The sequence below is a fragment of the Aotus nancymaae genome, unplaced genomic scaffold (assembly GCF_030222135.1).
Source record: "Aotus nancymaae isolate 86718 unplaced genomic scaffold, 86718_ANA_hifiasm-v0.15.2.pri h1tg000036l, whole genome shotgun sequence".
NCBI lineage: Eukaryota > Metazoa > Chordata > Mammalia > Primates > Aotidae > Aotus > Aotus nancymaae.
In genome coordinates, this window is record NW_026988450.1 from 68,672,228 (window position 1) to 68,700,133 (window position 27,906).

The following is a 27,906-nucleotide window of genomic DNA, read 5'->3' on the forward strand; positions in this document are numbered from 1 at the left end:
AGATACTGAATAAATTTATCTCAAAAGAAATCGTCTCCATCTTCAACAGACCTAGGAAGCCTTTGGCTGTGCTTCTGATCTTGTGCTTGACTGTTGATGGGATACTGTTGTGGTTTCACTAATGAAACCTCCAAGTATTTCCCGTTGTGCTCCTATAGCAACCTCACAGCCTTCCTTCCTTACACCACAGCATCCCCTGTAGCTAGGATTACAGGTGTACACCACCACACCCAGCTAATTTTGTAGTTCTAGTCGAGACAGGGTTTCACCATATTGGCCAGGCTGGTCTCAAACTCCTGATCTCAGGTGATCCACCTGCCTTGACCTTCCAAAGTAGCGGGATTACAGGCGTGAGCCATGGCGCCCGGCCCTATGATTTTTTATTGGTCTCTTTTCTCCCTAGTCTTTCTTGTCTTTTTCCATCCTCTTTTCTCTTCTCCCTCTTTAATTCTGTTTCCTCTCTCTTCTCCTCCTTAATAAATATATTGAGCATTCTAAACATATTTAAAAGACTGAGAGTGTTGAATTGTTTTATGTTCTTGTCCTTAAAATATAAATTAAGTGGGTTTATTATTTATTCTCTCTTTCTCCCAAGCAAAAGAAAGCCTCACACAATGGCAAATAAATTAATATAAGGTATTTTAAAAATATGTTGTGTGGTTATATAAATCTTTAACATTGATAAAAGTTATATAAGTCAGGCTGCATACAGTGGCTCACATCTGTAATTCCAGCACTTTGGGAGGCCAAAGCAGGTGGATCACCTGAGGTCAGGAGTTTGAGACAAGCCTGGCCAATGTGGCAAAACCCTGTCTCTACTAAAAATACAAAAGTTAGTCCGGTGTGGTGGCATGCTCCTGTAATCCCAGCTACTCTAGAGGCTGAGGCAGGAGAATCACTTATACCCAGGAGGTGGAGGTTGCAGTGAGACTAGATTTCTCCCCTGCACTCCAGCCTGGGTGACGAGCGAGACTTCATCTCAAAAAAAAAAAAAAGTTATACAAATCAATTAACATTAATTTTATTTGTTTTTGTCAGGGGAAAGAGGGATTGTTTAATTGGCTTTAGGGAAAAAAAGTCTTTTCTCTCTGCTGTAACAGAAAGGAACATTGTAAAGGTGTAAATTGCAGTTAGACAAGATTACTTTTACCATCTTGAAAAGATAATTCTCAGGTATTTTTATTTTGTGGGTAAGCTAAGAGAGAGAAATTAGAGCAAATGATATGAATGGAAGTCAGAGGTCACTAGGAAAAGCAAATATGTTGATTTTCTGCTTGGATCCAAGAGATAAACACTGCATACTTACTCTTCTATTGTCTTGGCAAAACAATATTTTATTGCCTCCCCAAACAATCATTTTTGCATATCGCAGTGTTCTAAGATTAGTCGGAACCTATGTATTTTTAAAATAATTTGTGTTATCTGTGTAAAATATTTTTAAATTTTCAAAAGTGTGTTCATTCAATAGCGTTTTGAAGACCAGTCCTTGTGAGAGTGTTCCTGTTTGCAGAACACTTCCAGTTTGTGTATTTTACACTTCTCTTTTTCAGCCATTTTAGCCATGGCTATCTCATTGGTTGATAAGTACATATTGTATTTACTTCTTAAATTATTAAAGTATTATATGTTTATTGCATAATATTCAGAAAACACAAGTAAATAAAGGGGATAAGATTTAAAATTACTCCAAATTTTTATTTATCTTTTGCATCTGGTCTTTTTCCTATGAACATGTGTTTCCTCTTCTATTTAAAATAGCAGACAGGGCCAGGAATGGTGGCTCACATATGTAATCCCAGCAGTTTGGAAGGCTGAAGCAGGCAGATGGCTTAAGCTCAAGAATTTGAGACCAGCCTGAGCAACGTGGTGAAACACTGCCTCTACCAAAAAACAAACAAACAAACAAAATTAGCTGGGTATAGTAGCACATGCATGTGGTCCCAGCTACTCAGGAGGCTGAGGTGGGAGGATTACTGAAGCCTAGGAGGTTGAGGCTACAGTGAGCCGAGATCATGCCATTGCACTCCAGCCTGGGCTACAGAGCAAGAACCCTGTCTCAAAACAAACAAATAAATAAACCAGCAGACAGACCACATCATGAATAATGTTTTGCAACCTGTTTTCTCGAGTGATAAAACATTTATCTTTTGTACACTAACTCATTGTAAATTGATGGATTTCCCAGCTCTGGGTACGCAGCTTTGAATGAAAATTTTTCCAGAAGTTAATTTCAGATTCAGGCATGCTTGTGATATTGTCTGCAGTGTGACACAGTTATGTTTCTATTTTATTCCAGTGTTCTTGGGTGTTACCAATCTCCAGGCCAAACACGTTGAAATGACCAGCTTGTGTGCTCACTGGCAGGTCCATCGCCATGCCACAGCCTACAGGGTCGTTATAGAATCTCTCCAGGGTAAGTACAATCCATCACTTACGTTTTTTGTCAAGCATTTGTGTGTTTGGTTCTTTGCACACCTTTGTGGACAACACACAAGTAGCGTTAGACAAGAGCCCTCTTGTCAAGAAAGCAATTTGTATGGGTCAGTCATGCAGCATATGGAGTCAAGCTGGTTGGGTAAGCAAATTACTAACCCTCTGCAAAACTCCCTTTTTCTTATCTGGTAATGGGTATAACCATGGTGATGATTTTTTAGAGTTCTGTGAAGATTAAACTGAGATAGTCCAAGTAAAGCGCTTGCAACAGTGCTTTGTGTACTGGAAGCACTCCGAAAATGTTAGCAGCCAGGTAGCCAGGACTAGCATACGTTAAAATTATATTGTGCTATAATTTTGGTATTCACTTTCTAGGGATCAAGTTTTAATTTAATGTTTTTCTTAGTATGTCTTCTTCTTTTGGGGAAAATTGGCGAACAACAAACTCTCATTTCAGAGAAGATGTAATGTATCTACACCATCATGAACAAGTTCTTCAGCATCACAGTTCTCACATACGTCTGTAATTTGGGAGTCTGTTCCAAAGCTGAAACAGTAAAAATGTCTCACCGTCTTCATTAAAAATATCAACAACAACAGCAAATGGCCAATTCCCCAAAAGTGAATATCCAGGGCCAGTTAATCTTCTTTTCACACTATCAGCATGGACGCTATTCAGAAAATGAAATCAAATAGAGAAAATTACTAAATCAGATTTATATTAACAATAGAAAGATAATGTCAGCCAGGTGTGGTGGCTCACGCCTGTAATCCCAGCACTTGGGAGGCTGAGGGAGGAGAATTGCTCAGGAAGCAGAGGTTGCAGTTGTTTTTCCCATTTCAGAAAAGCAAAAAGACCTAATTATTTTTAGTCCAGATAAGACTGGGTATAGTAACCCATATTCCTGACTATAACTACATTCAAAATCCCTAAATCCCATTTTTAATCCAATCCATAAAGTGAAAAGTGTAGTTTAGGAGAGCACTGAGAGCATTTGGAAATATGCCCCCATAGAGTAGGAACTGAGATAGGTGGAATGTACTAGAAGAAATTTCTCCCAACCCCAGCCAAGATATCATTATAACAGGCATGCAGCACCACTGCTTCCTTGGATCCCTGTATATGATGTAAGGATCCTTCCAGGCTGACATTGGCTTGACGTTAGGGAGTGGCGTTAATCTGGAATAAACATTAAGGCAGAGAAAATCAGGATAAGTCACATGGATTTTGTGATTGTGTTAAATATGATTTATGGGATGCCGGAAGCAGATAAAGCACAGGCAACAATCTGAGGAACAACTATGAAATCTTGAGGAGTTACGTTTCATATATTTCTATAAATCACACTTTAATATAGAAGAGTTGACATTTAGTGGTATTTGTTAAGGCTAAAAAAATACTAAGTGTAATAATCATCCTCCTGAACTATCCCATAATACTTTTATCCTTTTATATGATTTGAGGACATTGAAATGAAGGGATGTGGGTTCCTGTGGATATTTGTTGCCTTTCATACAAATTTGTAACTATATATATTGACACAACGATGTATAAAAACTGACTTTATCAGTGGAATCAGTAAGATTCGTAGCTTTTAAATTTAAACGCTTTTAGTTTAGCATATTTACAAAGCAGCTTTGAGACTTTTATCAGAGGATATGATTGATTTGTCTAATAACATTGATCTGGTCATCTAAAACTGCAATAAGCTCTTTCTGAAGCCAAGATCTTTGCTGGCAAGTAAATGAGTCCACATTTGCTTTTTATCTTCAAATTAAGTGAACTTGTACTCCCTCAGTATTAGTTTTAGGCTGCCAGAAATTTTTTCAGCTGAACCTTTATAGTCTTAATTGAACAAGAATGAAAAAAAGTGTTATTCGATTTACTTCTCATCAACATTTGTTGCTGAGAGATTTATGAAAGAAAATTAGCCACATCTCATTCACCCAGTTGTCTTTCTGAATATTGTTTATCAGCTGGACAGCAAAAGATTCTAATTGACAACTTGAAAAGGAATGTTGGATGGAGGAGTGAGTGTGGGGGTGGCAGTAGGAAATGTGTTTAGATATTTTAAACCACACAGTTTAGATCAAGGAATAGTCTTTCTACTTTGGAATGGAGAAGAATTACATTGAGTTTCATAATCTTAAGGAGAAATGTGGTCACAATCCTGATTCACTGGCTTTAAAGGATTTGTGGTAAGATGCCCGTTCTTCATGGGCAGATGAGTCCCAGACCCTCAGGTGTTTTGACCGTAATATTGGCCACATTTGCTGTCTCTGGAGAAATTTCAGTATTTCCATCCCAGGCAAAGGAGATACTAGGAATAAATGAGACCCAGTTTCCCCATGTGTTGGAGAAAAGCTTTATCCCAGTTGACCTCTTTCTGAATGCCTCTGTCAAATCCCTACAGTTTGATGGATCATTTTTTTCCATTTTTTCCCATATATTTTTTCATAGCTTGATCATGTGCATTTTTATTCTGAGATTGAGTCAGTGATGAAGGACTCCACTGTAACCACAACTGCTGGTCAGCTTTCTTCATTGGGCTTCAGCTTCTCTAAAATTATTTCATTTGAGGCTATTTATTAACCGAGTCAGTAACTGCAAACTTGCAAGGTTTTTGTGAGTAGAATAGCCACACTGTATCATTCAGGTTTGTTTATTATATTCGCAGAAATCTAGATGAAAGAAACTTAAGCAAAAGGATCTTTTATTGGCTGGTATTCTGAGAAATCCAAAAGTCTCTGGCTTCAGGCACATCTGGACCTAGATGTTCAGTGTCCTGAAGATAAAGTCTTGCTCCTTCTTGTGTTTTGCTCTCCTCTGCCTTCGTTTTCAGCCAGCCTCTGAGTCAGATCCAGAATTATATTCTCCCAGCTTCCAGCTTACCAGTCTTGGTGAAAAGAGAGCTTCTCTTTCTCAATACTTCCAACAGAAGTCCAGAAACTGACTCATATTGGCCTGGTTTGGGTCACATGCCTCTAAATCTGTCATTGAGTGCAAGGGCATGAAATAAACTGACTGCTTGGACGGGTTGCCTTCCACCCCTGTATCTGGTGGTGGTGGCAGGAGGTGGGGTTGTTATCCAATCTTCCCCAAACCATAAAGACCAAGAGTGAGGAGGAATGGATGCAAAGCAAAAGATTTCAGATACAAGACAGGCAAAAACAACAGATGTCATTTACCCATGTAAATATTATGACATTTTTATGGCCAAGAAAAAAAAAGATTACCAGAAGGACAAGGTCTTCTCAGGAAAGACTGAAATAAAATCTGCTTTTGAGTCAGTCATCCATTTGCCAAATTAAATTATAGGTTTTTGGTTAATCCTAGGACAGTCCAAAGTGAGAGATTTTTGGTTGGTCTTGGTAATTCAGAGCCCTGTGAGAACCTCCATTAGTTCTGCAGAGGCTCTGGGGCTTTTGTCCCTTTCTCCAGCTGTTTTGGAGTTGCCTTGGCACCTAAGGCTGCCTTCAAATTCATGTATTTATTAATATATGCCAGATAGGCCCAAACACTTTATTCAACTTGATGAACTTCTTTGTAGCCTGCTTAGATAAAGGTTCAGAGGATGCTCCTCTTGTCCCTATTTAGGTGCCGAGATGTCAGCTTTGCAGTATTACTTGTTGAGAAGGATAGAGAATTGCAGCATAGTGGGGAGCCTGCCTTACCAAAGACCAGGTCCACAAAAAAAAGATCATATGGAACAAAACCTAGTATCAAAATTAAACTTTTTGAAGCAATGACATTATGGGAAGTAGAATTATTTACATCATACAATTCTATCAGAGTAGTTTCCTGGATGCTGGATATTCGTCGCTTGTGGACTCAATAACTACTTGTAGGACATTTTGGTAAGTCAAGCTGGTGGCGTTATTATCAGCACAACAACAATCCAGAGAACGGATTTAGTCTTGCTTCCTAAGAACGAGTGCACAAATAAAGGCAGATTTTTTCCCTCTGTTCCAAGAAAATAAATTAACTTCCTGCTTTTGGCATAAGGGGTTGAGGAAATTAGTCACCATTTGGTCAGTTTGAATGTTTTCCTTAAGGCAAAGCCAATAGGCCTGAATTGCACATGCCAAAAGCAACATGGATACACCCCCCTTCATGTAACCCCTCTTTGTTAGTATTGGGAACCAAATTGATACTGTTTGCCATTAATCTTATAATGCTTGTTCCAGTTTTCCAGTGGCTTATAGATGTATTATTTTAGCAGTAAGATCTACTTATATTCTATTTTCAAGGGTCTTTAAAGTACCTAAGTTTCTACCTGAAATAGGAAATGACAGAAAAGCTCATTTCCAGAATTGAGTCCTGGAGAGTCCCTGGAAGGTTTGTGGAGGTAGATCAATACGATCCATGCATAAAATTCAGGAAATGTTTGTATTACAGGTGGTTCACAGAAGCTTTTAGGAGGCTCTAAGGGATAGCTAAGGGTCAAAAAGAAACAGTTGTGGGATTCTGAGCCTGGAAACTACAGACTAAAGTTGGAGCTAAGCAAAGCAGAACAATGAGTTCACCAAATTTTACTTACTATCAAACCCATTTCACATAATGTATAATCTCACAGACACTTTAACAATTTAAAAATGTCATTTTGCATAATATTATGAACAAGAAATGATTAAAGTTGACAGTATTTTACTCTGAACAAATATATTAATAAAGGTTCTATTACAAAGTTCATTTCTCTAACTCTAATATTCACAATATATAAAAATAAATTTAAAATTCTATTGAACAAATGGCTTTAATTCATTTTCATTTTTTAAAGTTTGGATTTGTCCATAGACAAAATTTAAAACAACATATAGCATGTTTGTTCTAATATATGCATATTGTATATATACACATATTTGCTTCAGTATATGTATGTCAAAATATAGATTGAAATTTAGCTAGGTTTGTTACTTATAAAGTAGACAAAAATTGTCATGTAAAATTTTTACAAAAATTGTCATGTAAAATTTTTGCATTTTATACTTTAAAAAGCAACTGGCATGCTTTTATATTTTCTAGATTCTATTTATTTTTTATGAACTCTTCTGCAAATAACATTTTGAATGAGTGGATAGTTCTTTTTAACCACTAAATAATATGCATAATATATTTAATCAATGCAGTTTTTTTAATACAAGTTTTTCAATCCCTAGAAATAAAGCTTTATGAAGGTTTGATTAAACACATGCAATTTATGTGTAAAATGATCAATCTAGATGGAAACTTGAATAACTGCTTTTTCATGGTAGCAGTGATTCCTCCTCTTAACCAGTTGTCCATTGAGTAAAAACAATGACAACAGCAGTCTATGCCTATGAAGAAAACACTTTTGAAACTCTTCAGTAATGAAAGCCACCCAAGTAGGCTCTGTGGAGTGATAAAGCACTGAGTCATAAGGACTCCTCATCTGATCTCTAGACATCATGTTTGCACATTTCATATGCACTCAGCAGCTCTCAGATGGTTTCATTTTGGAAAACTATGTATTTCAGTTACATTCATTTAGAATATACTAGTGGAAATTAAAGCAACATCCTCTGGAACTGAACTTTAGAGTTCTGAATTCAGGGGGGTGAACAGAAGTGGGTCAAGGGGTAGAAAAATACACTTAGGTAGATGGAGTAAGTTTTAGTATTCGATAGTATGGCAGGGAAATAATAGTTAACAATAATTGTATATTTCAAAATAGCTAGAAAAGAATTGTAATGTTCCCAACACAAAGAAAAGATAAATGTTTGAAATGATGGGTATCCCAATTACCTAACTGGATCATTACACATTGTATAGAGATATGAAAAATCACACAAATCCCCAAAATAGGTACAACTATTATCTACCAATTTAAAAAAGCTCAGTTCTGCTAATTAGAATGACCTAAAGAAGTTTTGACCTTTAACTTTTTCTCTTTAGATTGTAAATAATTATTAATAAGAATCAAACAAGATAGTACATATGAAATCCTTAGAATATTGTCTGACATGTGATAAGCACTCATTAAATGTTGGCTATTATCTTTACTGCTGTTGTTGTGATTAAATACCAAGCACAGAACCTGGCATATAGTAAACCCTCAAGAAATGATGAATATAATTAATCCAGATTCCTCAGCCTCAGGGCCTAAGGACCAGTACTAGTTCTTCCAGGAGATGCACAGCAATTTTGCTATGGATGTAGGAACAAAGAAAGGAGCCAATAGTTAGGTCTGTAGAGTTCTGTATGCCTCTGTCATGGTGGGGAAAAAGACAGAGAAGGTACCATGTGTATTGGCTGTATATGACATGTCTCCTTGATAGATTAAAAAAAAGAACCAGAAATTGAGAGACTGAGCTCCACAGCATATACGGCCCTATGCTATGTAAGCACCATGACATTGTTTTCTCAATTAAGGGATTTTCAGAGTGGATGCAGGAAATTTGGAGAGCCTCCTCTGAACTCCCTGGGAATGTCTTTTGCAATTGAAGGAAACCATTGGTGTCAGTTAAAGGCCAAAGCTGAGAGGGAGATACTGGGCAGTGTGTCCCAGTGCTGCTGCAAGCTCTTGCCTGCAGTTGTGGCAGCTTTGAAGACAACCTGGACCCATGGACCAGAGCTTCTGAGACCCATACCTGTATCTTTAGATCATTGCCTAGAAGGGCATCCTGTTGGGTGACAATAAGTTATATGAGGCCAAAAGGAGGTATCTTTTTATGTTATATAACATTGGACTTCGTTTGGAGAATCATGTTGAATAAAAGGGAGTTCATATTGTAAAAATATAGGCCGGGCATGGTGGCTCATACCTGTAATCCCAGCACTTTGGGAGGCTGAGGCAGGTGGGTCACCTGAGGTCAGGAGTTTGAGACCAGCCTGGCCAAGATGGTGAAACCCTGTCTCTACTAAAAATACAAAATTAGCTGGGAATGGTGGTATGCACCTGTAGTCCCAGCTACTTGGGAGGCTGAGGCAGGAGAATTGCTTGAACCCAGGAGGCGGAGGTTGCAGTGAGCTGAGATCGCACTATTGCACTCCAGCCTGGACGACAGAGCAAGACTCCATCTCAAAAAAAAAAAAAAAAAAAAGATTTTACAAAGTAAATAAATGCCCTCACATCTGCACCTGTCCAAAAGATCAGTTAAGATGTGTACATAATTATTTCTATTAATAGTTCTCCATTAAGTATAGAGTTGATCTCAGAAGTCTTTTAATAGTAAGCTTCATTTTTGGACTCATAAAATGTGATTTTCCATAGAAAAATACCAGTGAGTATATTAACTCTTAGAAGGAAGATACAGTACTTCAAACAAATGACTCATTCTGGAGTTATCTGATGTGGGATACACATGTGAAATATTTCAGAAGCAAATCATCTGTGAATGGCTGTTTTTCAAAAATTTCATATGTGTATGTTTTTGTTTTGTTTTGTTTTTATTATAGATACACAAAAGCAAGAATCCACTGTGGGTGGAGGGACAACCAGGCATTGCTTCTATGGACTTCAGCCTGATTCTGAATATAAAATCAGTGTTTATACAAAGCTCCAGGAGATTGAAGGACCTAGTGTGAGCATAATGGAAAAAACACGTAAGTCACGTGTGTTCTATCCTGATCCCTCTTCCCATCAACACAGAATTTTAGGCATCGTATTTTGAAAAACCTTATCCCATTTAGAAAAATATTAGCTATTGCTGTGCAGGAATATACGTAATACAAGTTTTGTTTCTCTTATTCAACCCCAGAATTCATTGCATATGGCTCACTGATGTCATCAGCATGGGTTTTTTATTTCCATTCTCCATATGTGTTTCGCAAGGGACTAGAAGACCACATGATAGCAAAGCAATTGAGACAATGACTTATATTGTGATCCAGATCCATAAGGAACATTTGTGGTATGTGGAGTGTGAAATGCAGTTTGAGGACTGGGCTCTGACATTAAAACAATGGCATATTACCACAGCCATGAGGATAGGAATGGAGCCAAGATGTTCCAACTGGCTGACCCTAGAGTTACTGCTTGCCTAAGACGCTCTTGTACTTTTTCCAAGCTGGCTGCAGATGTGATGCTCTGAAGGGAAAGGCAAAGTATAAAATTAAAACAAAGCTCTTTTTACATGTTCCAAAGAGCAAGGAGAGTGTCAGCTTCTTGAAATGGCTTCTAGTCAAAGATTCTTGACCCTGGGTCCACAAACATTGAAATGATTTGAAATGTAGTAAATTCTGGAGGACATCTGTGTGCTTAACTCAGTATCTTGAATTTAAACTTAATATTCCGGGAGGATTTGTATCTGAATAGGTGTTGGACAATGGACTTTCTTGGTGACCCATCTATCACGTACATGGCATTTAGAAGGGACTACTGCCTATGTATAGCTCTTCCAGACTCTCTAGCACTTACAGAGGGAAATCATGCATTTATGACCTTCAAAAAGAGAGGACAAAATATAATGAATTAAATCATCTTCTTTTTTGTAATACAAACATTTTATTTCACAACACTTAAATATGCAGTATTTTATATTCCACATATATTTTTGAGGTATAATTTACATACCACAAAATTTAAGTACACAGTTCAATGATTTTAAATACATGTAATGAGTTTTATAATTATCCCTACAATTCAATTTTAGGACATTTCCATCAACCCAAAGAACCTTTCCTGCTGTTTGCAGTCAATCTCCTTTCCCACCCTGAGCCTCAGGCAATCTACTTTCCTTTGTTAAGCATTTGCCTTTTCTGGACATTTCACATAAGTGGAAATATACCATATGTAGTCTTTTGGATCTGGCATCTTTCACTTGGCAGATGTTTTTGAGGTTTATCCATGTTGTAAATTGTGTCAGTAGTTTGTTTCTTTTTATTGCTGATTAGAATTCCATCTTATGGATTACAGATCATATAATTTGGAAGTTAATAGGAAACTAGTAATACACAAGACTTAGAGTCAAATGGTTTGGTTGAGGATCTTGTTCTGTGCCTTTCTAGCATTGTGACTTTGGGCAATTCAGCATCTCTACGCTTTTCACTCATCAAGAAAATTAAATACCTACTCTCTTGCCTCAAGTGGTGGCGTTAAACATCCAATAAAAAAATACTCATTGAAGAGCTTTTCAATGTGTAGCTCATTGAGCAAGTACTTTTTGTCATCACCATTATTCTTAAAAGTCATAAACTTAAGGCTAGATCTCACTATCGGGCATGTTTTCTCTGGGCCATACTTTTTTAAGTTTTAAAGCAGTTTTAGAAAAGTCAGAATATTGTGCAACAGAGTATCTTCATGGTGCCAATCTGCCGGAACCAGCTAAATGCTGTTTGTTTAGACAGTGCATGTGCTCTTAAGTTCACTACTGCACCTTCATGTTTACGCTAAGTTCTTTGTGCTTATTCATTGCTCACCTGACCCCTGGTAACATTTGTGTTTAGGACCCCTGATCTACTTCAGCTTCTCCTATCCTTGGCCCCACACTGGTTAACTACTAACCTAGGGTTAAATCCAATTTGGATAGCTCTGTTTGATGTAAATATTTTCTTTATGTTGGAGGCATCTGTCTTCTTGTAGCTTCCACTCATTGGCTCTGGTTCAATCTTCCGAAGCAATGCAGGTAAAGACTATTCCCTCTTTATGTGACAGGCCCTCACATCCTTGAAGACAGAGACAATCTGTATGCCACATACGGAATATAAACATGTGTCCCCAGTTCACTGTGGTTCTTCTTAACCAAGAGATTATTTGGCCAGATGTTCTGCCCAATCATATTGATCTGGCTGCCATAGTCTCTTACTGATTTCATTCTTGATTTATTGACCCAACTTATGAGATGCCTCAGTTTTTCATATTAAATAAGATGCACAATTATTAAGATGACTGACTACTTCCACAAATTTTAAAATTAAAAAATATGACTTTAGAAACAGGTGGGACTTTTAAGAAAGTTTTGCAATCCTAATTACAAAAAAATTCTCTTTTTTTAATTTTGAGAGTTTTTAGCTTCAAAAAATTGTCTTTAAAAATAACAGTGATATATATTCATTATAGCAAAACAGAAATGTATAATATGTATTGTCAACCTCCCTATTTCCTTGTTTTTCCTTTTCAGAAATATTTCCTTTACACACACACACACACACACACACACATATATACACACATTTGTAAAAAATGAAAGGCATATATATATGAAATATAAAAGGTATATATGTGTGTGTGTGTGTGTGTGTTTATGTGTGTGTACCTTTTATTTTTCACAAATGAGATTATGCCATGGTATTCTGTGACTTGTTTCACAAAACAATTCATCTTGAATATTCTTTCATTTAGTAAAATATAGTTACCTTATTCTTTTAATGTTGAATCAGTTTATTTATTTTATTTTATTGGATCTTAAAGTTGGAAGAGACCTTAAAACTCACCTCTTAGCCTTCTTTACAGTGAAGAAATTCCCTTTATAAAATTCTTGACAAATAGTCAGTCTGTCTGAGCTCAAATCTTTCTAGCTATTTGGTGCTTAGTATTGCCTGACGCTAGACATCCCCTCTGTGAATCGCTATGATTTGTGGAGGGTTTTCCTGAGTATTAAACTGGGATAACCAGAAGAATTTTCTTAGTTTTTCTTAAATCTTTAGTGTCAAATAGGAACTAGAAATGAATACATATAACAGCATATTTTATGTTTACCTAATGACACCATACCTTCCTGTTGCTTTGCCGTGTGAGCTGGAATGAGAATTGAGAATCACTACTCTGATCTAACTGTCTCCAGGTCCTTTAACCAAGCCACACCTCTGCAGAGCACATGGACTTCTCATCCTGCATGATCCAGGTTGAAAAGATCCAAACACACTTCAGCCTGCCAATGTTTACATTTGGTCCTCAAACCCAAAAGACATTTCCAAATGCAGTCTGAGCAGAGCAGAGTGAATCGGAGTCCACCAGTAACCAACATCCTGGGGGATGCAGGATGGAAAGGGAAAAGGGCTACTGAGCAAGGATTGATGGTTCATCCTTACGCAGAATGGAAATGAGGTTTATTGTGTGTGTGAAAGCAGTTGGAGACTTTCAAATAGGTTGGCGGGATTCCTGCCTTAAATCAACGTTAGAACCACTTTGTAGTTGACAGTTTGATTTCATTGACTCCTGCTGGGTAAACTGAATGGTGGCAAAATGGCATTTCAAGCCTTCAGTCTGAGGATGAGGCGATGGATGGAGTCAGTTTTCACAGGCTGTGGCTGATTTATAGGAGCCATTCAATTCTCAGAGAAGACAGTTGTCAAAATCATTGACTCCCCTGAATATTTATTAGTCCATGACCTTCCTTTCTTCCCCACAGACGAGATAGCTAACTGATGTCCTTTCTCTTTCTCCTTTACAGAATCTCTTCCTACACAACCACCAACATTTCCTCCAACCATTCCACCAGCAAAAGAAGGTAAAAGAATAACACAATAATGATCTGATTCTAGGTTTAGGATTTGTGTTGGCTTTGTTTGCCTGTTCGTTTAAAACCAGGGTATCAATAAAGTATATTTATAGTGCTACCTAATTTTCTCCTTAATACAAATGTTTATCAACCATAATGGGCTTGAATGATATTATTTAATAATCAATTCTGCACACAAAGAGTGGATTTACTAGCAGAATTGCTTAATATTGATTTTTTGAGGGAATATCAGAGCAGTAACATTTATTAAGAAACAATAGTTACATAATTTGTAAGTGAAAATCCAGTTTGTAATTCCTCAGATACAGTCATAGTTTCCCAGCCTACCTCTGAAGTGTCTCAGTTGTTTTTTTTTTTCTTCATCACCACAGTTCCTCATCACCTTTTACCTAAGCTATTAAGGTAACTTTTAAAAGGCCCCAACAAAGTAGTGATCATCATTTTCTTTATTTCAGTAATGAACATCTATTAATCCTGCTATTTATTCTCAAAGCTCTTATGGTAGGCATGGGAAATACAAAAATAATACGTGATTGCTGCTCTCTGCTTATTTTTAGTATTAAAGAGAAATAGGTACTTCCATAGATAAGTACCAATCAAGTTTATGAGTTATAAAAGAACAATTGTATTATGGTAGCCCAGAAGTGGGAATGGTTAATGCTGCTGCAGATTAGTGACCCATAAAGGAAGAGGAATTTGATCTACATTTTGAAGAATGAGAGATAAGTAATGGTATGAATAGCTTTCGGTGTCAAGAGTGATCCAAGCGCTTAATGGGTTTAGGGAACCATAAATGCTTTAGTGTGGCACTAAAGGGAAAAGGATAGAGTTATAGAGTGGTTAATATGACAAAATTAGGAATTTGCGCTTTATCCTGTGGGAAATGGCATGCCATGAGAATTTGTAGGAAGGAAGGGTGATCTGATGAAATCTGTTTAAGAACAATAACATTGGCAAAATAGGGAGGAGGGACTGGAAGAATGAGAGGAGAAAGTAGAACATGTTAGAAGATTGTATTGCAAGAGTTCTTCCATTTATAATGCCTTTTAAAGTGTCTGTTACATAGCAGGGAAACAATAAAAAATAAGTTGTTCTGAGCTTAAAGCCAGTGGATTCAAATGCTGCAAAGAGTGGAAGACACAAAGAAACAGAGGCAATTAAATATTCTAATAAAGCTCAACATTCATTCTAGGATGGCATGCAAAGTCTTCATGAATCAATCTACTTTGCAGAATTATTTCCTAGAATACATTATATAATAGCAAAATTGTACAACTCAGGGTTTCCCATACATGTCTTAGGCTGTCCTGCATCTTTGAACGCTGTTCACCTTACCTGGAATGCCACACTCTTCTTCCAGCTTCATATCTAGCCTTCTTTAGTCTCATCATCTATGGTTGTTCTCACGATTGGAACTGAAAACAGAATCCTAATTGATAAATTTACTAATTAGGCACTTCTGATGCAGATATTACAGAATGCTCTGAGGTCAGAATATTTTTATTTATAGCTGAGTATGGATATTATTCAGTAAACATCCATGACTGCTTATAGAAGACTTATGTGATCTGGAAAAGTCTGTGTGATTAAATATTGACAAAGTAGAAACATTGGTTCTGAGATTTTCATCATGATGGTTTTAGATGGTGCTTATGCAACTTGAATGCACTGTGTATTTTGGGCTTTATTAGTTCTGGGTATATTTAATTTAAAAGCCAATAAATCTTTATTATTAAAGTAATACTAAATATTTATTAAACAAACATTAAAAAGTAGAAAAAACTTTAAAGAAGAAAATTAAAAACCCAGCTTTCTATCCCGGAGGTGATTCCTTCATGCATGTTGTTATATTTTCTTTCTTTGATTAGTAACTAAATTTTTCATTTTAATACATTTTGAATAGAATTTGTTCTCATTTTGAAAGTGAAACCTAATTTTCATTTTTATCTTTCCATGGAAACAGAGGCCCTGTTTATAAAATGCATAATTAGCAGATCTTCTGATTGCTTTCAGCTTTAAGTTCAAACCACAAATTTGTAACATTTTATAAATTGCAGAATTCATGAGAACAACCTTACCAGATCAGTACTGCCCCTAGACTATTAGCTTACTTGGAGATGGTTTATTTTATATAATAAATAGCTTTAAGGGAATGAAATTGTACTTAATAAAAACCAAGTGAGGTTTTTCTTAGAGGAAAGAGAAAGGCATATTATCTCATAGAATATTTGTGTGCAATTGGCCTAAGATTAAAAGATTCAGATTATTGAAGAGCAAATTGTTTGCTTTATCATAAAACAGAGTTAACTGCAATGATCTACCCTAATGAAGAGGAGGAAAGGCATAGATAATCTGAAACAGCACATGATACCAAAAAAGAACTTGTAAAAATGTTCTCAGTAGAGTAGGTTTTTGTTGCTGTAGTTTGCTTTGTTTAATTCTTTTTGCTTGTTTGAGTGCTTTGTAGATATCTGTAATACCTACTGACAGTACCTTCCCTTGGCTAGCATTAGTGTACATTTCTTGACATATATCTGTGGGCGATAGAAGGACAGAGACAGAATTTTTTTTAACCAAGATTAGAGTTTGTTTGCTTATGGCCTCAGCCCAAATGAATATCAAATTATAATTAGATTAATCTGGTTCCATTTTATCACATACTTTTCTGCTGAGATTGAATCGCCCTGAAATTAACTTACTAATTCAATAAGAGAGGACAGGATGCACAGAGTGATAGCGTGTCCTTTTCTCCAATCAGTTGGCACTAGACAGTGTTTAGTGATACTTCTGTCTCTAAATCCCCTTAATCCCATTTTTTCCTAGTCTTTCATTTTCATTCTTTTGGGCTGAGGTTGGTGGACATTTTTTCTTTCTCTATTTCCACATGCATAATAGAAGCTTCTTAGTCATGAATAAGAACCTTGGATATAAAAGAGTAATTACAGCAAGGAAGCATAGTGAGCAGGAGTTTGGAATATGAACATTAAGAAGTTTATATCTTTCCTTTGAAAAAGAGCTTCACTTATCAGAGGACAACCATTATTTGTCTTATTGTTTTAATAATTACTAAATTGTTCCCTCATCTCTGACTCAAAATTCACTGTTGGTCTTCAGTATGTAAGGCGGCCAAGGCTGACCTGGTATTTATGGTGGATGGATCCTGGAGCATTGGAGATGACAATTTCAATAAGATCATCAACTTTCTGTATAGCACTGTTGGAGCCCTGAACAAGATTGGCACAGATGGAACCCAAGTAAGGCTAATACATAAATAATTAATTTATTCTATGTATTTAGAAGTTGTTTCTCCAGCTCTTATTACAGCTACTTGTCAGGGACTGTAGGTCAAGAACTGTAATGATTGGACTCAACCTTAAATGAAATGATAGACAAATCTGTGTTTGGAAGCAGCTTATTAATGCCTGGTGAACCTCCAGAGGATGCTTATCCTTAAAAGGTGTTGAGTTCAGCAAACTAAAACAAGGTAGAAAGTCCATGTCAGGGCATTTTAAAAATATATACTAAGGTAGAATGTCTCCTTTAATGATACACATGATATTTTCCTTGCCCTTAAGGACTTTAAAATCTTGAAAGGAAAAGGTTAAGGTCACATATTACTATAAATAATGTGGAACATGAAACAAAATTATTCATTTAACAAATATGCATCAAGGATTTATTATAGCCATGTACTATACTGTCATAATGAATGCCAATCAATGTCTCTAATTTCGTGGGGCTCATATTCTTAAAAGTAAGGACAGAAGACATGTCAGTCAGAATGGCTATTATTAAAGACACAAAAAACAACAGATGCTGGCAAGATTGTGGAGAAAAGGGAACACTTGTACATCGTTGGTGGAAATGTAAATTAATTCAGCCATTGTGGAAAGCACTTTGACAGTTTCTCAAAGAACTTAAAACAGAATTATCAAACCCAGAAATCCCACTATTGGATATATAGCCAAAGGAATATAAATCATTCTACTATAAAGACACATGTATGCACATGTATGTTCATTCCAGCATTATTCAAAATAGCAGACATGAGATCAACCTAAATGCGCATCAATGGTAGACTGGATGAAGAAAGTGTGGTACATATACATTGCGGAATATAATGTAACAATAAAAAAGAACTACAGTCTAGAACAAATGGACCTAAGATGTATTTACAGAACATTCTGTGTAAAAATTGCAGGATATACATTCTTCAAATCAGCATATGAAACATTTTCAAAATAGACCATGACAGGCCACAAAACAAGTCTCAATAATTAATTTTTAAAAATCAAAGTCATATCAGGCATCTTCTCAGACCACAGTGTAATAAAACTAGAAATCAACTCCAAAAGGAGTCCTCAAAAGTATACAAATACATGGAAATTAAACAATTTGCTCCTGAATGATTTTTGGGTTAATAATAAAATCAAGAAGGAAATTTTAAAATTCTTTGGAATGAATGGTAATACTTACCTAAGTTGTCAAAACCTCTGACATACAGTAAAAACAATTCTAAGAGGAAAGTTTATAGCACCAAATGCCTACATCAAAAAGTCTGAAAGAGCACAAATTGACAATCTAACGTTACACGTCAAGGAACTAGTAAAACAAGAACAAATTAAACCCAAAGCTAGCAGAAGAAAAGAAATAACAAAGATCAGAGCAGGACTAAATGAAATTGAAACAAAAGCAATAAAAAAGATCAACTAAACAAAAAATTGGTTTTTTGAAAAGATAAACAGAATTGATAGACCATTAGCTGTATTAACTAAGAAAAAAGAGAAGATTCAAATAATCTCAATTAGAAATGAAAATAGAGACATTACAACCAATACTACAGAAATACAAAAGATCATTCAATACTATTATGAGCACCTCTATACACAGAAACTAGAAAATCTGAAAGAAATAGATAAATTCCTGGAAGCAACAACCCTCCTAGATTAAATCAAAAATAAGCCCTGAGCACACCAATAATGAGCAGTGAGATTGCATCAGTAATTTTAAAAAATTGCCAAAAAAAAGCCAGTTGGATTCACAGATGAATGCTACCAGACATTCAAAGAAGAATTGGCACCAATTCTATGGAAAGTATTAGGTTGGTGCAAACCACAATTACTTTTGCACCAACCTAATATTCTAAAAGGTTAGAAAGGGAATTCTCCCTAAATCATTTTATGAAGCCAGTATGATACTGATACAAAAACCACTAGAGTACCTAATGAAAAAGAAAATTACATACCAATATCCCTGATGAACATAGATGCAAAAATACTCAACAAAATACTAGCTAACCAAATGCAATGACATATCAAAAACATAATATACTGTGATCAAGTGGTTGCCATCCCAGCAACACAAGGAGAGTTTAACCTCCACAAATCAATAAAAGTGATACATCACATAAACAGAATTAATAACAAAAACCATATGTTAATCTCACAGTTGCAGAAAAAGCATTCAATAAAATCCAGCATCCCTTTATAATAAATACTTTTAACAAACTAGGAATAGAAGGGACATACCTCAAAATAATAAAAGCTATATATAACAGTCCCACAGCCCAAATCATACTGAATGGAAAAATGTTGATAGCATTCCTTCTGAGAACTGGAATAAAACAAAGATACTCATTTTCACTGCTTCTATTCAACATAGTACTGGAAGTCCTAGCCAGCGAAATCAGGCAAGAGAAAATAATAAAGGGCACCCAAACTGGAAAAGAGGAAGTTAAACAATTGCTGTTTGCTGATGATATGATCATATACCTAGAGAACTTAAAGACTTCTCCAAAAGACTCCTAGATTTGATAAACAAATTCAGTAAACTCCCAGGTTACAAATCAATGTATATGAATCAGTAGCACTGCTATACACCAATGGCCAATTCTCAGGTAAGAGATAAAGCCTGAGGATCAAATCAAGAACACAATCCCTTTTACAACAGCTGCAAAAAAAAAAAAAAAAAAAAAAAAATAGACATATCTAGGAATATACTATACTTAATGCAAGAGGTGGAAGTTCTCTTCAACAACGATCACAAAACACTGCTAAGAGAAATCAGAGATGACACAAACAAATAGAAGCATCCCATGCTCATGGATTGTAAGAATTCTTATGAAAATGACCATACTTCCCAAAGCAATGTACAGGTCCAGTGCAATTCCTATAATAATATCAACATCATTTTTCACAGAATTAGAAAAAACAATGCTGAAATTAATATGGAACCCAAAAAGAGCCCAAATAGCCAAAGCACTCCTAAGTAAAGAAAAAATCTGGAGGCATCACGTTACCTGACTTCAAAGTATACTACAAGATCATAGTTACCAAAACAGCATGGTACTGATATAAAGTAAACACATAAACTAATGGAACAGACAGAGAACCCAGAAATAAAGTCAAATATATGCAACCAACTGATCTTGGACAAAACATTCAAAAACGTAAATTAGGGAAGGGACACCTTATTTAACAAATGGCTCTTGGAAAACTGGACAGCCACATGTAGAATGGAAATTGGATCCCTACCTCTCACCTTATACAAAAATTATCTCAAGATGGATCAAAGCCTTAAATCTAAGACCTGAAATGATAATAATTCTAGGAGATAACTTGGGAATAACTCTTCAGGACATTGGTCTAGGCAGGGAATTTATGATTAAGACTCCAAAAGCAAATTCAACAAAAACAAAAATAAACAAATGGTACCTAATTAAACTAAAAACCACCTTCTGAATAGCTAAAGACATAATTAACAGAGTAAACAGACAACCCAAGAATGGGAGAAAATATTTGCAAACTATGCATCTGACAAAGAACTAATATCCAACATCTACAATGAACTCACCCAAATCAACAAGAAGAAAACAAATATCTCATCAAAAGTGGGAAAATGGCATAAATAAATATTTCTGGAAAGAAGATATACAAATGCCCCACAAGCATATGAAAAAATGCTCAACATCATTAATCATCATGGAAATACAGATTAAAACACAATGAGGTACCACCTTGTCCCTACAAGAATGGCCATTATTTAAAATCAAAAAACAATAGATGTTGGTGTAGGTGTGGTGAAAAGGAAATACTTATACACTGCTGGTGGGAATGTAATTTAGTACAACCTCTATGGAAAACAGTATGGAGATTTCTTGAAGAACTAAAAGTAGATTTACCTTTGGTTCCAGGAATCCCAGTACTGGCTATCTACCCAAAGGAAAAGAAGTCTTTATGTCAAAAGACACCAGTAAACATACGTTTATTTTAGCACAATGCACAAATGCAAAGATAGAGGACTAACCTCAGTGCCCATTGTCCAATAAGTAAATAAAGAAAATGTAGTATATATACACCACAGAATACTACTCAGCCATAAAAAAGAACAAAATAATGTGCTTTGCAGCAGCTTGAAAATAGGCCATTATTTTAAGCGAAGTAACTCATGAATAGAAAACCAAATAGCATATGTTCTCACTTTTAAGTGAGGGCTACGCAAAGGAACCCAGGGTAGCTATACAAAGGAACCACAGGGTGGTATAATGGACTTGGAGACTCAGAGTGGGGAGGGTGGAAGGTGGGAAAAGGATTTAAAAAACTACATATTGGGTAGAATGTACACTACTTGGGTGATGGGTGCACTAAAATCTCAAGCTTCACTACTGTACAATTCAACCATGTAATCAAATACTCTTGTACCCCAGAAGTAATGAAAATAAAAATATGTTGTTTAAAAAGAGGAGAATAGATAACATGCTGAGGCATGTCAGAGAGAAAGAAATTTCCTTTGAATGAAGAAATTAGAGGAGACTTTCTAAAGATGGTGACATGTCTAGTAGACTGATAAACTGGTAGCAGCTTAAGGCTCACTTAAAGAAAGCACTCTAAAGATGCTCTCTTTACTTCTTACATCATAATTCTGAAAAACAAAAAAACAATCAATTAAAAATGGTCCAAAAGTTCAACAGGAATAAATACAAGTTGTAAGAACGGAAACCGGTAAGTTTCATATAGTAGTGGCTGAGAAACAGATTTTGGCATACAATAGACCTATCTTCAACTGTTGACTCTGCCAGTGACCACTCTTGTGGGGATGTTGTGCCTGATTCTCAGACATTTGTCAAGTTACCAAGCTTAGGCTGCCATTTTTAAACTGTCAAATGAAGTGGCAAAAATCCTACATGCTTGAAAGATTTTTTAAAAACTACTTCCTGAACGTACTTAAAGACACATGTGCTCCTATGTTCCTTGCAGCACTATTCACAATAACAAACATGGAATGCCCATCAATGGCGGACTGGATAAAGAAAATATAGTGCACATACAGCAAGAAATACTATGCAGCCATTAAGAAAAAAAACGAATAAAATCGTTTTCTTTGCAGCAGTACAAGTGCTGCTGGAAGCCATTATTCTATGCAGATTAACACAGAAACAGAAAACCAAATATTGCATGCTCCCACTTATAAGTGGGAGCTAAACATTGACTAGACATGGCCATAAAGATGGGAACGATAGAAACTAGGGAGTACTAGTAGGGGGAGAATAGAAGGAGGGTGAAGCTTGAAAAACTACCTATTGGGTACTATGCTTACTACCTGGGTGACAGAATCATTTGTACACATCTCAGTGACATGCAATTTACCCAGCTAACAAACCTGCACAATGTACCCTCTGAATATAAAATGAAAGTTTTAGAAAAGATGTATTTAATTTGTCTTCAAATTTGATATGTAACTTGTATGGAAGAAATTTTAATCCAAGGAGATTTTTGTAATGAGTTAATGAAGAAATTAAAACTACAGGTGATACTGTGCTATTGCTCTCTGACCCAGTGGAAATCTACATGTACATAAAAATGAATACACCTTCTCTCTCCAGGTTGCAATGGTTCAGTTCACTGATGACCCTAGAACAGAATTTAAACTAAATGCTTACAAAACCAAAGAGACTCTTCTTGATGCAGTTAAACGCATTTCATACAAAGGAGGAAATACAAAAACAGGTATGACAAAACAAAACAACAACAACAACAACAAAAAAAACAGCTAAGCCTCAAAGTAATTCATTGTTAGTAACTACTGAAATGACCTTTTGTTTTAAGGCGTAGTAGTTTTTTAAAAGATTTTTTTTTTTCATTGATTTAAGAACTTTGTTCCCACCCTTTTCTCCCCAGAAAAACAAAAATGGGAGGGAGTGAAATCGAACTGTTGTCTTACTTTGTTTCAGGAAAAGCAATTAAGTATGTTCGAGATACCTTGTTCACCGCAGAGTCAGGTACAAGAAGGGGCATCCCAAAGGTTATTGTGGTTATAACTGATGGAAGATCACAAGATGATGTGAACAAAATCTCCAAGGAGATGCAATCAGATGGTAAGATATATAAACAACAGGGGCTATTAAATGTAATGCTAGAATTGTTATTTTTCAAAGACAAAAACAAATTTATAGGCTATATTAGCATTATTTAAATGTTTAAAAATATTTCTTCATATTAACTAGACAGTGTAATTTTAAAAATACTTTCTGGTATACAAATCTGTAATTGTACTGTTTTGTTAGAAAAACAGGTTATTTTCTCTTAACACTTTTGTTACACACAGGATGCCTTTTATAAGGAAATCAAGCAATTAAGTATTGTAAGAAAAGGACCAGGGAAAGAATCTTATTACGTAAACTCCTCAGCCTCTTAATCATACCCAAATGCCCATCAGTGATAGACTGGATAAAGAAAATGTGGCACATAAACACCATGGAATACTGTGCAGCCATAAAAAAGAATGAATTCATGTCCTTTGCAGGGACATGAATGAAGCTGGAAACCATCATCCTCAGCAAACTAACACAGGAACAGAAAACCAAACACCACATGTTCTCACTCATAAATGGGAGTTGAACAATGAGAACACATGGACACAGGAAGGGGAACATAACCCACCAGGGCTTGTTGGGAGGTGAGGGGCAAGGGGAGGGATAGTATTAGGACAAATAACTAATGCATGTGGGATTTAAAACCTAGATGGCAGGTTGATAGGTGCAGCAAACCACCATGGCACATGTATACCATGTAACAAATCTGCATGTTTGCCACATGTATCCCAGAACTTAAAGTTAAATAAATAAGAAAGAGAAAGAAAGAGAGAGAGAGAGAGGGGGGAAGGAAAAATGAAAAGAAAGAAAGAGAGAAGAAAGAAAAATAAAAAAGAAAGAAAGAAAGAAAAGGACCAGGAAAGAACTTTATTACAGAAACTCCTCAGCCTCTTAATCTATAAAATGGAGATTCTCACAAGACTGCTGTGAAGATTAAATTACATAAACCATCGTGGCAAATAGTCATTCTATTTACTTGCCAAGCATCACATGGTGACCCAACTTAGATTGCTAGGCCTATTAAGATCTCAGTTTCTACTTCTAAAAAAAAAAAAAAAACTGAGATAAGCTCAGTGTCTCTGTTTCAAGTATATTTCATACCACAAATGTTAAAGTAACTTTTAAAAATATGCAACCATAGAGATATTACTCAAATGCAAACTATTTCTTCGCAAGCACAAATTGGGGCCTTGGTCTTCTTGGGTTTCTTTAAAATGGAAAATTTCTTTAGGGGATGATGGAATCATTATCACATAATGAAATATATACATGCAGAACTCTGATGAACTGTAAAGAATGAATTATCCACCCCCACGGGCCTTCCTAAGTAAACATATTTTCAACATTTGGACATGTCTTATATTGCATTATTTGTGTTTTGTACAATTTAGAGTAATCAGAAATCTGTTCTCTGTCTGCCACAGGCTATAGCATTTTTGCAATTGGTGTGGCAGATGCAGACTACTCAGAGTTGGTTAGCATTGGCAGTAAGCCCAGCGCACGCCATGTCTTCTTTGTGGATGACTTTGACGCCTTTAAGAAAATTGAAGATGAGTTAATTACTTTTGTCTGCGAAACTGCATCAGCAAGTTAGTTCTTTGGAATTTGTACTTACTCGTGTTGTTTAATGGCTGAAATATTTGATACTGGTTAAATAATGAGTCCCATCTTGATCTGAGAAAAGAATATTGACTTCCAGAGCTGCTTGTTATATACACACTAAGTTCTGTGGCTTTGAGCATATGGAAGTAAACCTGCCCTCCTCCGTTTAAAGCTTAGATTGATAAAAACCTTCCCTAACCAGATGAGTCTACGTTTAAAAGCAACTGTGGCTAAACAGATGTAGTAAGTAATTTTCAATGTATTAAGATGTAAACTGTATTACATCATCTGGGCTACACATTACAAGGAAGATGTGTCCCAATACATGCTCTCAGGTGGTAACTATTGATTTTAATCAACCCAGGAGAGAAGGAAGCTACGGCCCTTTAGTTGTAATAAGGGTCCTTGGTGCATTTCAGTCGTTAAGAAACCACAGAAAACCGTAGTCACATTTGATTTGGATTCTCTCCACAATCCACTTCCAGAAAGATTATATTAGTTTCCTGTTCTCAGGACAGGGAAAGCGTATGTTTGTGAAATATCCGAATTAGAGTTTTATTTTGTTTGTTTGGTTTTCCAGCCTGTCCAATGGTACACAAGGATGGCATTGATCTTGCAGGTATGCTTTATCACAATTTTTTCAAACACAAATATATTACATTCCTTTCATTTGGGGATGGGGTTTCTGTTTTTATTTTTAAATCCTTAATAGAAAAATATTAAAATTTAAAATTCTATAGTGCCATATTCTGTATATTTATTCTTTTTCTACATTTTTTTTTTTAGGATTTAAAATGATGGAAATGTTTGGTTTGGTTGAAAAAGATTTTTCATCAGTGGAAGGGGTTTCTATGGAGCCTGGTACCTTCAATGTGTTTTCATGTTACCATCTCCATAAAGATGCCCTGGTTTCCCAGCCAACCAGGTATGTTTCCATTGTAAGATTTTAAAGTCAGTCATAAGTTTATTATATCTCACTGTGAAAATGATATCAACTTGAAATATGGTGTTATAGTCCCTGGTAGGATTTTCCACAATGTTTAGAGTAGATGATATTTACGTTTCTTTGTTTAAAAACATTGGACTCATACATACTGCAGATTGAACTTTAACATCTGCTGATCTGAGACAACGTAAAAATGATTACTGGGTGCTGTGGCTCATGCTTGTAATCACAACACTTTGGGAGGCCAATATGGGAGGATCACTTGAGGCCAAAAGTTTGAGACCAGCTGGGCAACAAAATGAGACCCAGTCTCTACAAAAAAGTAAAAGTAAAAAAATTAGCTGGGCAATGTGGTGTGCACCTGTAGTCCCAGCTACTCTGGAAACTGCGATGGGAGGATCGCTTGAGCCCAGGAGGTTAAAGCTGCAGTGTGCCATGTTCACGCCACTGCACCTCAGCCTTAGTGAAAGAGCAAGACCCTGTCTTAAAAAAAAAAATGATACTTACATAGCACTACTACCAGGCATCGTTCTAAATGCTTTATGTACATCAACTCACTCAAACCTCCAAACACCTCTATGAAAGTAGGTTCCAGTCTTATCTAAATTTTACAGATAGTGAATCAGAAACACAAAGAAGCTAAATTACTTGAGTGAGCTCACATAGTTAAATGGCAATGTTGGAATTTGTGTCCAGCAATCAGGCTCCAGTGCCCAGACCTGGAAACATTTCACAGTAGTGCCGTAGTTCAATTGGTTTCGATTTTTGTGATAGTCACAATAGCAACTCTAGAAAGTTGAAGAGTAGTAATCAGGTTTATATGAAATCGCATTATTTAGCTGCTTTATAGATACGTTTGCCTTATTCTTGTTTTTATCTCTGAATCCCCAGAAAATTAGATGATGTCTTTCCACATTGAGGGTGGATCTTCCCCACATGGTTCACTCAGACTCACATGCTAATCCCCTCTGGAAACACCCTCACAGATATACTCCAAAATAATGCTTTACCAGGTTTCTAGATACTCCTTAATCCAGTCAAGTTGGCACCTAACATTTACAATCACAGGACCTTTGTCAGTTTATTTGCTGATGTATCTTAACTGTATGTTACAATGTCTGGCATATAGGTGACACTCAAAAAATGCTTGTTGAATGGACAAATGAATTAATGAATACGTAAATAAATGAATATTTTTGTCGAAGCAAACTAAACTTTCATTTTCAAACTTATGCTAAAGTTTCACGTTTATTTGTTCAATTAATAACTATTAGAGAGTTTCTACTATATGTAAAGGGCTGTATTTTTTTTGCTTGGAGGAAGATTTAGAAAGTAAATGAGTGATCACCTTAGTTGTTAGAAAGAGAGACAAGACTATATTGTAGGTTGGGCTCTTCAAGAAGCAGATTTTCCAGCAGATATTAGTATGTGGGAAGTTGATAAGGGTGTTCCCTCGTGGAAGGGAACATCAGGAAGCAGGATAGGGCAGAGGGAGAAGTCAAGCTGTGAAGAATCTCAATAAAAGCCTCCACTCACCCGGAGTTCTGTAAATGGTATGGCCCTTGAGAGCTGTCTCCCATTGGGTTCAGGGGTTCAGGTCCTTATACTTCCTCAATGACCAGTCATTGAAAAGAAGTTACCTAATAAGGTGGCATGACCTTGGGAGAGGCATCCTTTTTCAGCCAAGACAATTTCTGAAGGGGGATTGGCGTCTGAAAAGTGTCTGTAGACAACACTCCCAGAACCAGGGGTAATGTACCCTTAATTTTTGAAAGTGGATCTGGATGGTGCAACACAGATGGGAATGCAGTTGACTACAGTGTGTAGTAGAAAGTGATAATGTCATAAGTTATGTTACACAAAAGGATAATAGATCAACATTATTACATGAAAACCTTTGACACTACTAAAATGTTCAATGAGAAGTGACTGATTAGGTAAGTGATAAAATAGACAAACAAGAGAGGATTGTGCAGCCATGAAATATCATTCTCTTATAAATATTTAAGGAAATGGAAAATAACTATTAAATAGTGCTAAGAAAAAAAAGGGACACAATGATATGAATTGGACAAATGCACACATTCTTTACTAAATTAGATTACTACCACAGTCATCTAGTTGGTGTTAA

At 36.1% G+C, this 27,906-nt stretch overlaps 1 protein-coding gene across 10 annotated transcripts in view; it reads left to right on the forward strand.

Annotated features, from left to right (window-relative positions):
- COL14A1 (collagen type XIV alpha 1 chain) overlaps window positions 1-27,906 on the forward strand; it is a 302,227-nt gene that overhangs the window by 176,032 nt on the left and 98,289 nt on the right. For all 10 annotated transcript variants that reach the window (XM_012466432.2, XM_064384550.1, XM_064384551.1 and 7 more), the window contains 9 exons: window positions 2,297-2,413; window positions 9,854-10,000; window positions 13,789-13,845; window positions 16,972-17,111; window positions 22,739-22,862; window positions 23,087-23,230; window positions 24,652-24,816; window positions 25,410-25,448; window positions 25,616-25,754. In XM_012466432.2, coding sequence (XP_012321855.2) covers window positions 2,297-2,413; window positions 9,854-10,000; window positions 13,789-13,845; window positions 16,972-17,111; window positions 22,739-22,862; window positions 23,087-23,230; window positions 24,652-24,816; window positions 25,410-25,448; window positions 25,616-25,754 — 1,072 coding nt within the window. The remainder of the gene's footprint in view (window positions 1-2,296; window positions 2,414-9,853; window positions 10,001-13,788; window positions 13,846-16,971; window positions 17,112-22,738; window positions 22,863-23,086; window positions 23,231-24,651; window positions 24,817-25,409; window positions 25,449-25,615; window positions 25,755-27,906) is intronic.